The following is a 12869-nucleotide window of genomic DNA, read 5'->3' on the forward strand; positions in this document are numbered from 1 at the left end:
AGAGCATTGTCTTCTCACTTGCCATCAATTGTGAAAATCAGTTTATTGATACAGGCGAAACACTCTGGAGCAGGAGCAGTAGCCATTCTTAGGAACTGAACATCTATGAACAGGGTTTAAATTAGTAAATACCCATGAGATTATATGAGAAACTAAAAGGAAAAAGAAGTGTTAAATATGCTCCTCACTGGTGAACACTGGCAATTCTGTGTTCATAATGAAGAAAATGTCCTGTGAAAAAACAGTGTGTAATGATATATTTGAATACTTCATCATGCTGTGAACTGTTCAAAGAAGCCAATGAAAGATTGCACAAGTGCTTTGATTTTGATGGTTTTAAACTCTTTTCAAGGCTACAACCTCAGTGATGTACTTTCAATACAGGTTTGTAAAGGTATGTGATATAAAGGTTTATTTATATGTTGTAAAGTCTAGCAGTTTGAATGAAACAATGCTGTTGTCAGTCGGCATGTTGGCCTAGGGAGGAAATTTCTTTATCTTGAAGATGGAACTTACAAAAAATGATCACTATGGAAAATTACCCTTTATTTCTAGTTCCCTGTAATTTAAGAATTTTTAAAAATGTTCCTATTTGAATGTTGAACTTGATTGGTTATGTCAAAGATTGCAGAACAATTTTCAGTTTCCCATATGAAGGAGGATGAATGATAGGTTTCAGTAGCTTCAGTCTATCTTCTGGCTCAAAAGATTCAAAGTGCTCATGTTCACACTGGAATTCTTATAAATGGCTGATACCTAGACAGGAATTGTCTTGGAGAAAAAAAAATAAGTCCCCTGACTGCTTTATCATTACCAAGGTTGGCCATTTGATTTCAGCGATAGGGGATTTTTTGTTTGTTACCCTGTGAATTCAGGCTATTTAGTTGAAATGGGGCAGTCATTACTGAGAAGCAATGGGCTATTCAATTTAAGAATGACTAAAAAAAACTTAAGTTACTTCATGTATATTTCTAGTGACAGCTTCAAGGAATCTCCAGAATCATCTCCCTGAGATTTTTCCTGCTGTCTTTTCTTCTCATTGTATCCTCTCCACTCCCCTGCCTCCCCCAGTTATTCTCTTGAGATCAGTGTGACACATCAAAGGCTAAGATGGGGCCTGTGCCTGAGTGATGACTTTCCTTTTCCCCCTCAAGCTCTCTGCTAGTTGTCTCCATGGGTATTTCCTACAGCTGTCAGCATCAAAACTAGACCTTCAAATTAACAGGACATACGGTGGCATATCAGAATTAATTCTCTGAATTCTTCCTAAACTAAGATGTGTGGTAATAACACTAATCTGACAGGATAGTGTGTGGACAACAATGTCCATTCATGGCATTTACTTTTCTTCTTTGTGGTCTTATTGTGTCATATCTGTAATCAAAACAGGAAAGAACAATACCATGTTTTGCGTTCCTTCCTCATATTTTTCCAGCCCTCATTCAGCAGAGTACTTAGGTGTGTTTGTGTCTCAATCCATTTGCCTGTCCTGTTACAATAACTGCTGAACTGGGGCTTTCAGTATTGGTCACAACTGGAAAGATTTTGTAAAAACTCTGATTTGGATTCCCCATGTTGTACTGGAAAATGTGTTTTGTGAGTGTTGATTTTGTATTTACACAGAGTGATCATTCCACTTCCTGCAGTGCCTTAAATCTCTGCCTTCTGCAATTTGAACCTGCTTTCTGATTTTCTTTGTTGCTTCCCCTTCCTCCCTTTATAGTTTTGTTCTTATGTTCCTCTGAAGCTTTGATGACGTCTTCCTTAACTATTTAGAAAAACTTTTTTTGCTCCACTCTGTTCATCCCTTGAGGAATCCCTACAGTTCTGGATGTTCTGACAGCTGTAGTCTGTGGCCACCCCAACTGTCATGAGAATTTTTGCCATGGATTTCACAGATACATTCATTCATGAAGGTTGTGGGGTTTTTACTTTTCAGTGAACCCTCAATGTATAGCTTTACTTTAACTATCCTTCAAATGACCTCATTCTTTTTTTGACCACGGATGTATTAGGCAACATTCACTTCAGTGGCTTGTGGTAGTAATGGAAGTACATCTGATTTGCTTTTAGGTAGCACTGTGTCCAAAAGAACCCTCAGCAGAAATCCTCCGAAACCCTTTTCAATATGTAAGAAAGCTGCTCCTTGCAGACCCAAGAAGTTCAGAGTTATTCAGTGAACACATTGTATGGTTGCCTCTAGGTTTTCCTTCCAGCAGACACCTGTTTCACCATGTCATCCACTGATGTAGACATAAACCATTTAGTTATAGTAGGAGCTTTCAGAAAGGTTTCTGCCTAGGTGGCTACTCTAAAGGTTAATCTCTTGCCTAGGATGGTTTGAAACTTGCTGTCGCAATGATTGAAGTTTCCAACCTGACTGGCAGTGTCAGGAACTAAAGTGTAGCTTCTAATAGAGTGGGATACCCATTTATCCTCACAGTGGTATTTTTCATGTTGTCCATTGGCTGAATAACTCTCTAGCTCAGCTGACCAAAGGAGAATGGTAAGTTGCTCTGCAAAGGCATATTTTACGTATTTTTTATGGAGCCCCTCCCACTAATATGACTAGCTAGATTATCTGTAAGGATATGCTCATTCTGAAACCACTGTTGATTAAATATGAGATGAATTTTTTTTCATGATAAGATGAAATTTTTTTAGAAGCTGTCATTGGAACATGCTTAGATTGCACTTGCTGTCAGCTTAACAGTCATGTTTCTGTGTCTTCCTCTAAATTCCTCTCCCAGCTGGGCTCTTTCATATCTTAGCATTAAAATAGTTCCTTTCTAATTAGACAGATCTCTGTCAGGATAATCATCTTGAGAACGTATGCTGTATTTTCATACCGCGTATTTTTTCACAGATCAGGCCTGTGCTTTATAATTTTTCAAAATCATAACTCACTGAATAGATCTCTCACCAAGCAATCATCTCCTGTAACTGGTAATTAGTGTCCTGTCAGCTGATACCGGTAGGCATTACTGTTCATCTGCTGCCATCAGCAAGTTTACCTTAGATCATTTAGAATTCTGATAGGTTTGATTATTTTCAAATTCTAGTTGTGAAGGTAGTATTCCAAAGCTGATGTGCAAACAGGAAAAAAAAATATTATAGAGCAAATAAATACATTTGTGCATGCAAAGTGAATTTCTACAGAAGGGGTGTTTGTAAGCCCACAGTCATAAAAGTAAAAGCACACACAGTCGTGACTGAGTCTTGCTTGTGTCTGACTACAGAACAATTGTCTGGTCAAGGCTGTGAAGAACATCTGCTTTAATGACAATAACAGTAGTTAGAACAAAATTGAGATATCTCTGTTTCTTGCATTGCATAATACAAGGGATTTGTTTCCCGATATTTTTGGACTCAGAGACTTAGTGGAAGTGTTGTATTTCTCAAAAATTAGATTTAAATAGTTCACTAAATAGCTCATTTTACTTTAGCTTTTAAGAAGCTGGTAATTGTTTATGTAAGTATCCTTAAAATAAATGATGCATAAGTGAAATGTGAAATATTATCAATATTATGCTATTTTACAATTGCCACTCAATACTTGGCTTTAAAAGAAAAACCTCCCATCAGAAGAAAATTTTTAGTTAGCTCTTAGGTGCTGGATGACAGCTGTAAAATAACAGAGGACAACTGCTGGTTTTTTATGAAATGCTGATTCTGTTTATTGTCTTAGATATAGGAAGGAGTGCCTTATCTTATAAAAGATTGTATTGTAGAATAATGCAAGAATCACCACCATGCTGTTAAAATGAGTACGGAAATAGAAATATAGTTGCTTTGCTTTGCTTTAACCTCAGGCAATGAAAAAATACCTTTTAATCAGAATCAAATGGGTTTTGAATGTATTCAGATAGAGGGGTTTTGTTGGGGGAGTTTTGTGTTTTGTTTTTTTCTTCCTTTCTTTTGTGGGTTGGAATTTTATTTCCACAAAACTGGTGATCTATTTGTTTGCAAAACTTCTAACACTAAGCACTGGTTATTCCAAAACTTCTTTTATTCAAAGTGTCACCCTTGGGCTGTGCAGCCTGGCAGAACCAAGGTACATAGTTGAGAGGTAAAAAATTCCTACATTTTTAATAGGCTGAAATTAAATTCTATAGCAATACAGCTTACACTAAAAAATTACCACACTGACAGCTGCCAAAGTGATGTACTGGAAGTTAAGGTGTGCTTGTCTGACTTCAGAGATTGAAAAATGCTATTAATTGTAGTCATAGGAAAAGTCGTAGGAAAAGAAGACTTCTCTTAAAATGCACCGAAAAAGCAGTCTGTAAGAAGACTACTGCTTTCACATTTATTTCTGACCCTGTGGGTGTACGAAACACTTTTTTTACTTGGACTCGGGTGCTGCCCAGCACTCTGTGGAGCCAGGCTGCAGCACACGAGCTGCGGGCTGCAGGGGGCACTGCGGAGGAATCCAAAAAGTACTCGCTCTAAGTTAAACCGCGCTTCACAGCCCTCTCCTTCCCTGGCCTGATTACATTTTCCATTTCAGTTTTTTTTTTTAATTATATGATAATAGTAATAATAATAGTAATAATAATAGTAATAATAGTAATAATAATAATAATAATAATAATAATAATAATAATAATAATAATTAAAACCTCAAATCTCTATGCCCCTTCTATTTAAAACTTCAAATCCCTACATCCCTTCTTTTTTCCTCCTCTTTCTATTCGTACATTGAATTTAACAATTCAATTCCATAGTTACTGGGGAGATTACAACACATCCCCCATCTCCAAATTAAGAGGCACGAATCTCTATAATTGACTCAGGATTGCAGTTTCCCCGTGTTCTTACACTGCTTCTGAGCAGAGCTGCAATTTCCCCCTGCTTGTTCTGTGATAATGTAGTAATCGATGATCATGAAGAACTTTAAGTGTCTTCACTGTGGTTTTCAAACTGATACTACAGAAAAGTTTTTTTGTTTGGGTTTTTTTTTATTTTTTTTCTGGGGGGAAGACGTGTTTGTTAATCCCAACGCAGGAAAGGTACTAATTGCTATTTTTATTTGTTCATTACTATGTTCTATCTCAACATAGTAATGAATTGTGGCAATAGGCATGAAATCAACCTTAAATTTCATACTGCTGAGCACTTAAAGAAGACAAAAACTGCTCTTTGTCACTATCTTAGAAATAGTATACTATGGTAGTCTGCAATAGCAAAAAATAAGATGGTTTAAATCAGATTACATTACTAATACATGAGTTCCCAATTTTCTTTATATCAGCTGCATGTTAGAGAACACGGGTGTCTCTCCGCGATAATTCTGTTCTATGTAGATATATTAAAAAAATTGGAAGTGCATTTCTCATAGGGCTAGGTAGAAAATAACAATGACAATTGTGGGTGCAATAGCTTCGTCTGCCAAATAGTTTAAAACTAGATTCCTAGGATGTTATTCTTGATCCATTAATCACCCGTGCTCTATTATGGAGGCAGCCACCGTTCGCTTGAAAAAATGTTGCTGCCCAACGTGTCACGTTTCTTCTGTTTAAAATAGAAAGTTCAGCCCCGTGCCGGGGAGGCGCACGGCTCCGCGCTCCGCTGCCATTCATTATGCAACAGTTGACACAGAAGGGAAAAAGGCGGCACACGCCGCTCGGGCGTGGGCTGCGGCCGCCTGCCCGCCGGACCCCCGCCTGCGCCCCCCGGCGCCCGCCCGCTGCCCTGCCAGCCCGGGCCCTGCGCTGCCCTCGCTGCAGCCCCCAGCGTGGGCACGGCGCGCAGCGGCCGCCGCCGGGTCCCGTGTGCCGGCCGGGAGGCACCGCCCGCCCCCGCGGTGCGGGGAGGCCGCGGGGCCGGCAGGTGTCGGGCCCCGCTCGCCGCCGCCCGCCCCACGCCGCCGCCACCGCCGGCGCGCATTAGCGCTACGGGAAAGCGCCGTGTCCGCTCCTGCTGGGCGGCGTCCGTGCCGGGTTTTGCACCTTGTCCCCGGGTCTGCCTCACGGCCCAGAGGAGCAGCCGCCGCCGCCGCCGCGGTGTTTACTGAGCGCTCCTGTCCTGGTATCACTCCGCTGGCATGGAGGAGGAGGAGGTGGAGGAGGAGAGCATTTGATCATTGTGATGGTGGCAGGAGGAGCAGCAGCCAGCACGACAGAGCAAAGCGTTAGGCTGTATTAGCTCGGCGTTCGGCAGAGACTTCAGAGCGCTTTTTTTTTTTTTTTTTTTTTTTTTTTTTTTCCTCTCCAGCTCGGTCCGGATTGTTCATGTGTTTACTTCCCCCAGCGCGAGGATTTGCTATTTAGGTTCCTGTTGAAATGCAACTGAGCAGCCAAAGTACTTTGCGAACACGGTGCGGCATAAATACCAAAACTTTTTTCTAGAAGGAAAATACAATAAGCAAGCGGCTTTGCCTGTCTTTTGATGCCGTGGAGTGCGAGTGAGTGTGCCGTGTGTGCCCAGCGTTTGCCTGTGCTTGGATGTGTGTGTGCGAACGTGCGTGTGAGCGGGTGTGTGTATGTGTGCGTATGTGGAGGGGCGCGTGTTTCTCCTTAAACATGGGGAGAGAAGGCTTTTGGCAAAATCTCCGGAGGAAATCTCGTGGAATCTGTTTTGAAATAATGGATTATAAAAAAGAAAGAGAAGGAAAGGAACTGGTCTGATATCTCCTGGAGTTTGCTATGCTAAGTCGAATTGCTGCTGCTTAGTTTGTTTTGTGTGTGTGTGTGTGTGTGTGTGTGTTGGTTGTGTTGCTGGCGATAACCTTTCAGCACCTTGTTTATTGCCCTCCCCCCTTCCCTCTCTTTAAATGTTTTGGAGCTTCTCGAGGGAGATTGGCTGGGTGAAAAGAGAAACATTTGCTTGGGATCGCTGTTTCCCTGATACATGATGGTGCCCCCTTCCCCCCCTTCCCCGGTTCTGTAAAAAGTATCCCATCAGGACCCCCTAGGAGACTGTATGTGTGAAGTGTAGGATAAAAAGTTCTTCCAAAATAGTGTGCACGGGGAGGAGGATGGGGGATTTTGCAGCCCCCGCTGCCGCCGCGAATGGCAGCAGTATTTGCATCAACAATAACCTGAACAGCAGCCTCAGCGGGGCCGGTATCGGGGTTAACAGCACTCCCCATGGCCCTCCTGCTGCCGCTCCCGGTAACAATAACGCTAATAGTGGCGGCATTCCCAAGCACAGCACGGTGGTGGAGCGGCTAAGGCAGCGCATCGAGGGCTGCCGGCGGCACCATGTCAACTGCGAGAGCAGGTACCAGCAAGCCCAGGCGGAGCAGCTGGAGCTGGAGCGCAGGGACACGGTGAGCCTCTACCAGCGGACCCTGGAGCAGAGGGCCAAGAAAACGGGCACCGGCGGCGGCAGCAAGCAACAGCACCAGAGCAAACAGCAAGATGCTGAACCCGCCACGGCGGAGCAGAGGAACCACACGCTGATCATGGTAAGGGGTGCGGGCCGGGGGGCGGAGGAGTGGCTGTCAACTCCGCGTCGCTCGCCACTATGAGCTGGAGGTCGGCCCCGCAGCTTGTCAAAGGGGAGCGGGGCTCGTCTCAACTTCGGCGGCAGCAGGGTCTCTGGCGGGACGGGCAGGCGGGAGCTGGCGGGACGCTTTGCAACTTCTCCTGAGCTGGGGTGGAGGGAGAGGACAGATTTTTTTTATTACTATTATTTTTTTTTTTTTCCCTCGTCGCCTAAGGAAGGGTAGAACTGCTCTGGAGTAAAGGGGAAGGAGGGGTGCCAGGCGTGCGCCGCGGGCTGCCGAGAACCGGGGGAGGGTTTTGTGCGTGTGTGTGTTTCGCCACGCTTTCTCCGTACGGGGTGCTGGCCGCCCTTAAATCCCGCACAGAGGAAGGTGACTCCGCAGGCTGGACTGGAGGCTGGAAGAAAAGTTGGGCAGGTTTCTCGCTTGGGCTGCCCCGGCGCGCAGCGGCCCGGCTGCCCACGCGAGCTGAATCGCTTCCCAAAGTTTCCTTGGGATTTAAGGAGCTTAATGAGGAGCGGAGGGGGCGAAGGGGGCGGGGGCTGAGGCGGTAGGAGCGTAGCGGCAAGTAGGAAGCGGAGTTTCCCACTCCCAGGCTGCACTGATGATGAATAATAAGAGGAGGTGCGGGGGGGAGCCGGGCGCTGCGCTCGGCAGAGCCTTATTTATAGCCGGTCGCGGCCGCCAGTAGTTGTGGTGGTGTTCGTCGTGGCTGACGGGGGCAGGCGGGGGACACGCGTGTGTGTCCTGACGTGTCCCCGCGCCGGGGCAGGCGTGCCCGGCGCTCGGGGGCGGGCACGGGGCAGCCGGGTCCTCGCAGTCTGCCGGGCTCACAATGGGCGGTGGAGGCCGGCGGGGAGGAGGGGAGGTGCGATGGCAGCGTGCGGTTTACAGGCTTCGCACGTCCCTCCCTCTCGCCTGCTCCCGCTGTGCGGGGAGGCGCGGCCGTTCGGGAGGGTCCAGCAGGGCGGCAGCTGCTGCCGGCCCCCGCCGGGGGAGGTCTCTGTGACAAAAGCGGGGGGGTGGCGGTCCTTCCTCTCCCTCGCCCCCCGTACATGAGAGGAGGGAGCTTTGTGTTTCTCCGAGGCCGTGCCGAGCCTGCCCAGCCCCGGCCGCAGTACCGGTTTAGTGCCGGGCAGCTCCTCCCCCTGCGGGACCCCGCGCAGCCCGGCGGGCAGCAGTCTTCCCGCTGCTGTGCTGGGCGTTTTGCCTGCCCCCAGCCCCGATTCCTCACCGTGGGGTGGCTGGAGGTGGGGATCGCTTCGCCAGCGGCAAACAAAAGCTCAGCGCCGAGCGCTGTCCCCGCCTTCTGGCCTCGGGAGCGCAACTCCCGGCAGCTCGGCGCATCTCCCGGCGGGCCAGCAGGGAAGTGGGGATGCGGAGGGAGTGGGGCCGGCGGGGAGTGCGGCCAGGAGCCGTACAAAGCGGCGGGGATGGCAGAATGTGTGCATGTGCGCTTAGCAAACAGGAAGTAGAACGATCTCAGTGACATCTTACTGCTCTCCTGGTATTACCAGCGAGGCATAACCGTGTTTCTCTTCCTTCTGGCGCCTTTCCTCAGGACCGAGGCTTTCAAATACACGGGGCACCACAGTACTTAGCCTCGGCTTACACCTACTCTCGAGGCAGCAAACAGAGTCACTTCCTAAACCCCATGAACAGGGACTATCTTTTCGTCAGCCCAACTGTCCTCAAATCCTTTTTCACATCTCATGTTGTTTTCACAAGACACAGAAAATGGGCTGGAGGCATAGGAGTAATTCTCAGAATTACTTCTCTCCAGGGCAGCGTTGTGGTGTGCTGTGTCCCCATCCAGCTCCAAAGCAGCTGGGGTGCTTCTGGGCCTAGGCTAGTGGTGGGTTGTCCTTTCCCCTTATTCCCAAGTCCCGGTGCTGAAGCATTAAAACCAGAATTTTTAGATAAGCAGGTCATTGGTCTTCCCTTGAAGATGTTTTTTGATGATTGACAGAAAGCCAAACCTATAATGTGAGAATTGTAGAACCAAAATAACTGAAGGAGGAAGTGCAGTTTCAGCTCTCACTGTTACTAGATTCTTTCTGATTGGGACATTTGAAAAGCTAAAAGTAGCCTAACTAAGGGGTAGTTTAATATGAAATTCATCATAACTCCCTCCCTGTGCTGTGATTTTCATATTGTTTAAATATACTCAATGTGCCTTATGCTCTTAATCTTAGAAACATAAATTCTACTGCCTTATTACAAAGAAGACCCATTTCCATTTTTTGAAAGAAAATACACTAATGTTGCCAAAAATCTAGACATGTAATTTGCTTTGTTTCACTTGTAAAGTGTCAATTATGATTTTTGACTAGTGTCTAAGAACACTGAGGAACATCCATGGGAACATGAAAGCAATACTTAAAAGCCAAGAAATTACACTTTTTTAAGCAATTGAAAAGTATTTTGTTGGAGTCATTTACACTTTTTGCAGTAAAACCAAATGCAAACTCCCAAACTTCTAAATTCCTAACAATTGTAACAGTGTGGTAAGTTTAACTGTTTATGTGCATCGTAATTTTTATTTAGCAAAGCAATTCAACTTAGACTTTTTTTTTTTTTCATGAGGAAAAAGTTAACTATGTTTAGGTGTTTTCTCCCTTTCTTTATTCTCTGGTAAACTCCAGTGGAGAGCTTTACAGTGGAACAGTCGTAGATCTGCTACTGTTTTACTCTTCACACAAAAATCATTACTAAATTTTTCCCTCATATTATTAAACTGCATGATTTGGAAAAGAAGCTGTTTGCATTAAATTACAACAAACGCAACTGGGACAGCAATAAATGTTTTTTCTAATTATTTTGTTTTTAATCAAAGCAAATGAAAGGAAAATACAATCTCTGTGTGTGTGTCTGTATGTATGTGTCCTCCAAACTGAGAGATGTTGAGAAGGGAGGAGAGATGTGCTTAATCCAGGCAGACAGTCACCCAACAAACCTTCCCAGAAGCTGGTACTGACACATGCTAAGTGCCCTTCAGCAAGCCGGGTAAAAAACAAAAAACATATTTGGGAGACAATTATTTAATGACATGCACTCAGATTTTCTTCACTGGATAGAGTACAATGATGCTTGTTGCACCCTCTCTCACAGAGTTGATGGAAGACACTGTGCAGTTTCCACTGTTTAGGACTCTTTGTCAACTGACAAGAGGTTATCAATGGAAGCCTTTTGTAAAAATGGGGTTTGGGAGCATAGGCTTGGCTGTATATCATGACTTGCTGATCTACCCTGAATTTGCATCTTATTAGAAAGTTTTCACTTGCTGATTTTGAAATACCTGGATTTATAACTACTTGAACCTCTTCTATTGAGGAGAACAGTGGGTTGCAGAACTAGTTTGCTCACACATAGGCTGAGATTGGGGTGAACAGATTAAAATTGTTTATAAGTGTCTGTGGGCCCTTTCTCCCTCACTACAGTTCAACCTGGCAAAAATCAAAGTTGTTTTCTGTGATTTTGAGTTGGATTATTAAAATGCTGTACCAGCCTGGCTTTCAGAGGAGGTATTAGGAAAATTTGTAATTCATCCAAAACTCTGCTGCTCATCTTTGGATTGGTTCCAAGAAATATAAACATACCAGTTCTTTGGTTCTTTGTGAGGTAATCTACTTTCTTGTTTCCTTCTTTCAGTGCAAGGGTCTTCTTGGCTCTGCAATGTTATTGTGTGGAGTTCAGAGGTGTGTGTATACACATACACTATATATAGAATAAACTATGTATAGATAGTATATAATAGCCAAATACATAATAACAACTGCAATATCACCTCTGTTTCTTATCCCTGTGACTGTAGTTCTTACCATGCAATTTTTGTCCAGTGACATGTGTAATTATCACATTGGTTTTCTAGTGCATATTTATTTGCATCTGAGCTCTCTTGTGAACTATAAAGAGGCTGGAGCTACTTTTTCCTATTTTAAGGATCCTCGAGACTTTTTACAATTTAATTTAGCATTATTGTGGGTTTGATAGCCACTGTCTTACTGTCCATTTCTAACCCTAAACCTGGTTCTTAGGAAATTGTGTTTTAAACACCTAAACATAAAATGTTATTTAGATCAGAGACATTAGTGACAGAAGTCAAATGACCTGTTACATCATCTTTTCTGTTCCCCTGCCAAAGCATACAATGCCAATTCAGAAGTAGTTTAAAGTCTGAGAAAACACATCTGGAAATATATGGTATTTTCCAGTACTGCTCTTTACCCATTCTGGGCTAACACACTACCTTCCAGAAGTTAATGATCACACTGCACTTCTACCTGAGGGAAGGAAAAAGGCCACTCCTTTCAGCTTTCTCTGTGTAAGGACAGAAGATGGGTCCAGAATTACAGAAATCTGGTTATATATCTTCCTTGTTGATAGATTGTAGCATTATATTAGGAACAGCAAAAGTAACTACATAGATTCTCTAGCTTTGGTGCAAAAGAGAGCAAGTTTTTTTCCAGAATAAGTTTTATCTTCCAGATCTTTTATAGACAGTTCTGAGACGGTCCAAAAAGGGAAGAGTCTCATTGGCCGTGAAACCAACACATCACCATCATTGGACGGTTAGGAACACCACCCCCTGACTGTTTCTTACAAGAAAACAAGGCAACAAACAACACCTGCAAAGGTTGTTTTCTCTCACCGAGGACTGTTTGGATTCCTCCTTGTGATTTCTCAGGCTAGAGTGAGAAAGTTGTGTGACTTAGTTTCACACAGACACTGTGCTCCCTGCCTGATTTCTCACATGCAACATCCACAGTAGATATTCCACCACAGAAAAGTAGTTTCTCCCTTGACCCGAGTCTCTTATTTTTCTTGAAAAAGGTATCCAGAGTGAAAAGTGGAACATCTTAATTTGTCTTAGTGATTCATGGATAATGCCAGTAATGTAATTGAGTATCGCAGAATGTTGTCAGGCTTATGAAAAGTTCGTTAAAGCTCACACTTGCTGTATTTAATATATACTTGTGCATATGTTCACAAACCTGAGCACATTTCTTGTGTTCCTTCTTGTGTAATATTGCTATTCAACTTACTTTACAGGTGCTTAGGAGTTCATCAGTCACACTATAGGAAAAGTCTATTTCTCTGGCATTGCAAAGATGAAAAAAGAAGTTAATTTTTAGCCGTTTTGCTTTATTTTCCACAAGTGGTCAAATACTTATAGCCCTTACTCATGCCTGATGACTAAGTAAGATTAAGCATCTCTTCAGTTAATAAGCTATGACTGATCTTGCTCACACAGGGGTAAAGTCAGTAGTAAATACACAACAGGGATGATACGAGAATTAAATCCCAGCCAACAATACTCCTCTTTCATAAGCATCATAGAAGGAGTCATTGTGTAACCCTTTTTATTTTCCTTTTCCTATAAGGGTGGATCTCTGTGTCTTTCTTACTCCACAGGACT

At 44.1% G+C, this 12869-nt stretch overlaps 1 protein-coding gene across 1 annotated transcript in view; it reads left to right on the plus strand.

Moving 5' to 3' along the window:
• The first annotated feature begins 6260 nt into the window (after positions 1 to 6260).
• Positions 6261 to 12869, plus strand: part of MAML3 (mastermind like transcriptional coactivator 3) — a 306372-nt gene continuing 299763 nt past the window's right edge. Inside the window, exon 1 of the mRNA XM_088056732.1 lies at positions 6261 to 7411. Coding sequence (XP_087912858.1) covers positions 6980 to 7411 — 432 coding nt within the window. The 5' untranslated portion in view covers positions 6261 to 6979. The remainder of the gene's footprint in view (positions 7412 to 12869) is intronic.

This window comes from Pseudopodoces humilis, chromosome 6 (genome assembly GCF_049639895.1).
Source record: "Pseudopodoces humilis isolate 2021_Gansu_Grassland_sample_001 chromosome 6, ASM4963989v1, whole genome shotgun sequence".
In the NCBI taxonomy this organism is placed as follows: Eukaryota; Metazoa; Chordata; class Aves; order Passeriformes; family Paridae; genus Pseudopodoces; species Pseudopodoces humilis.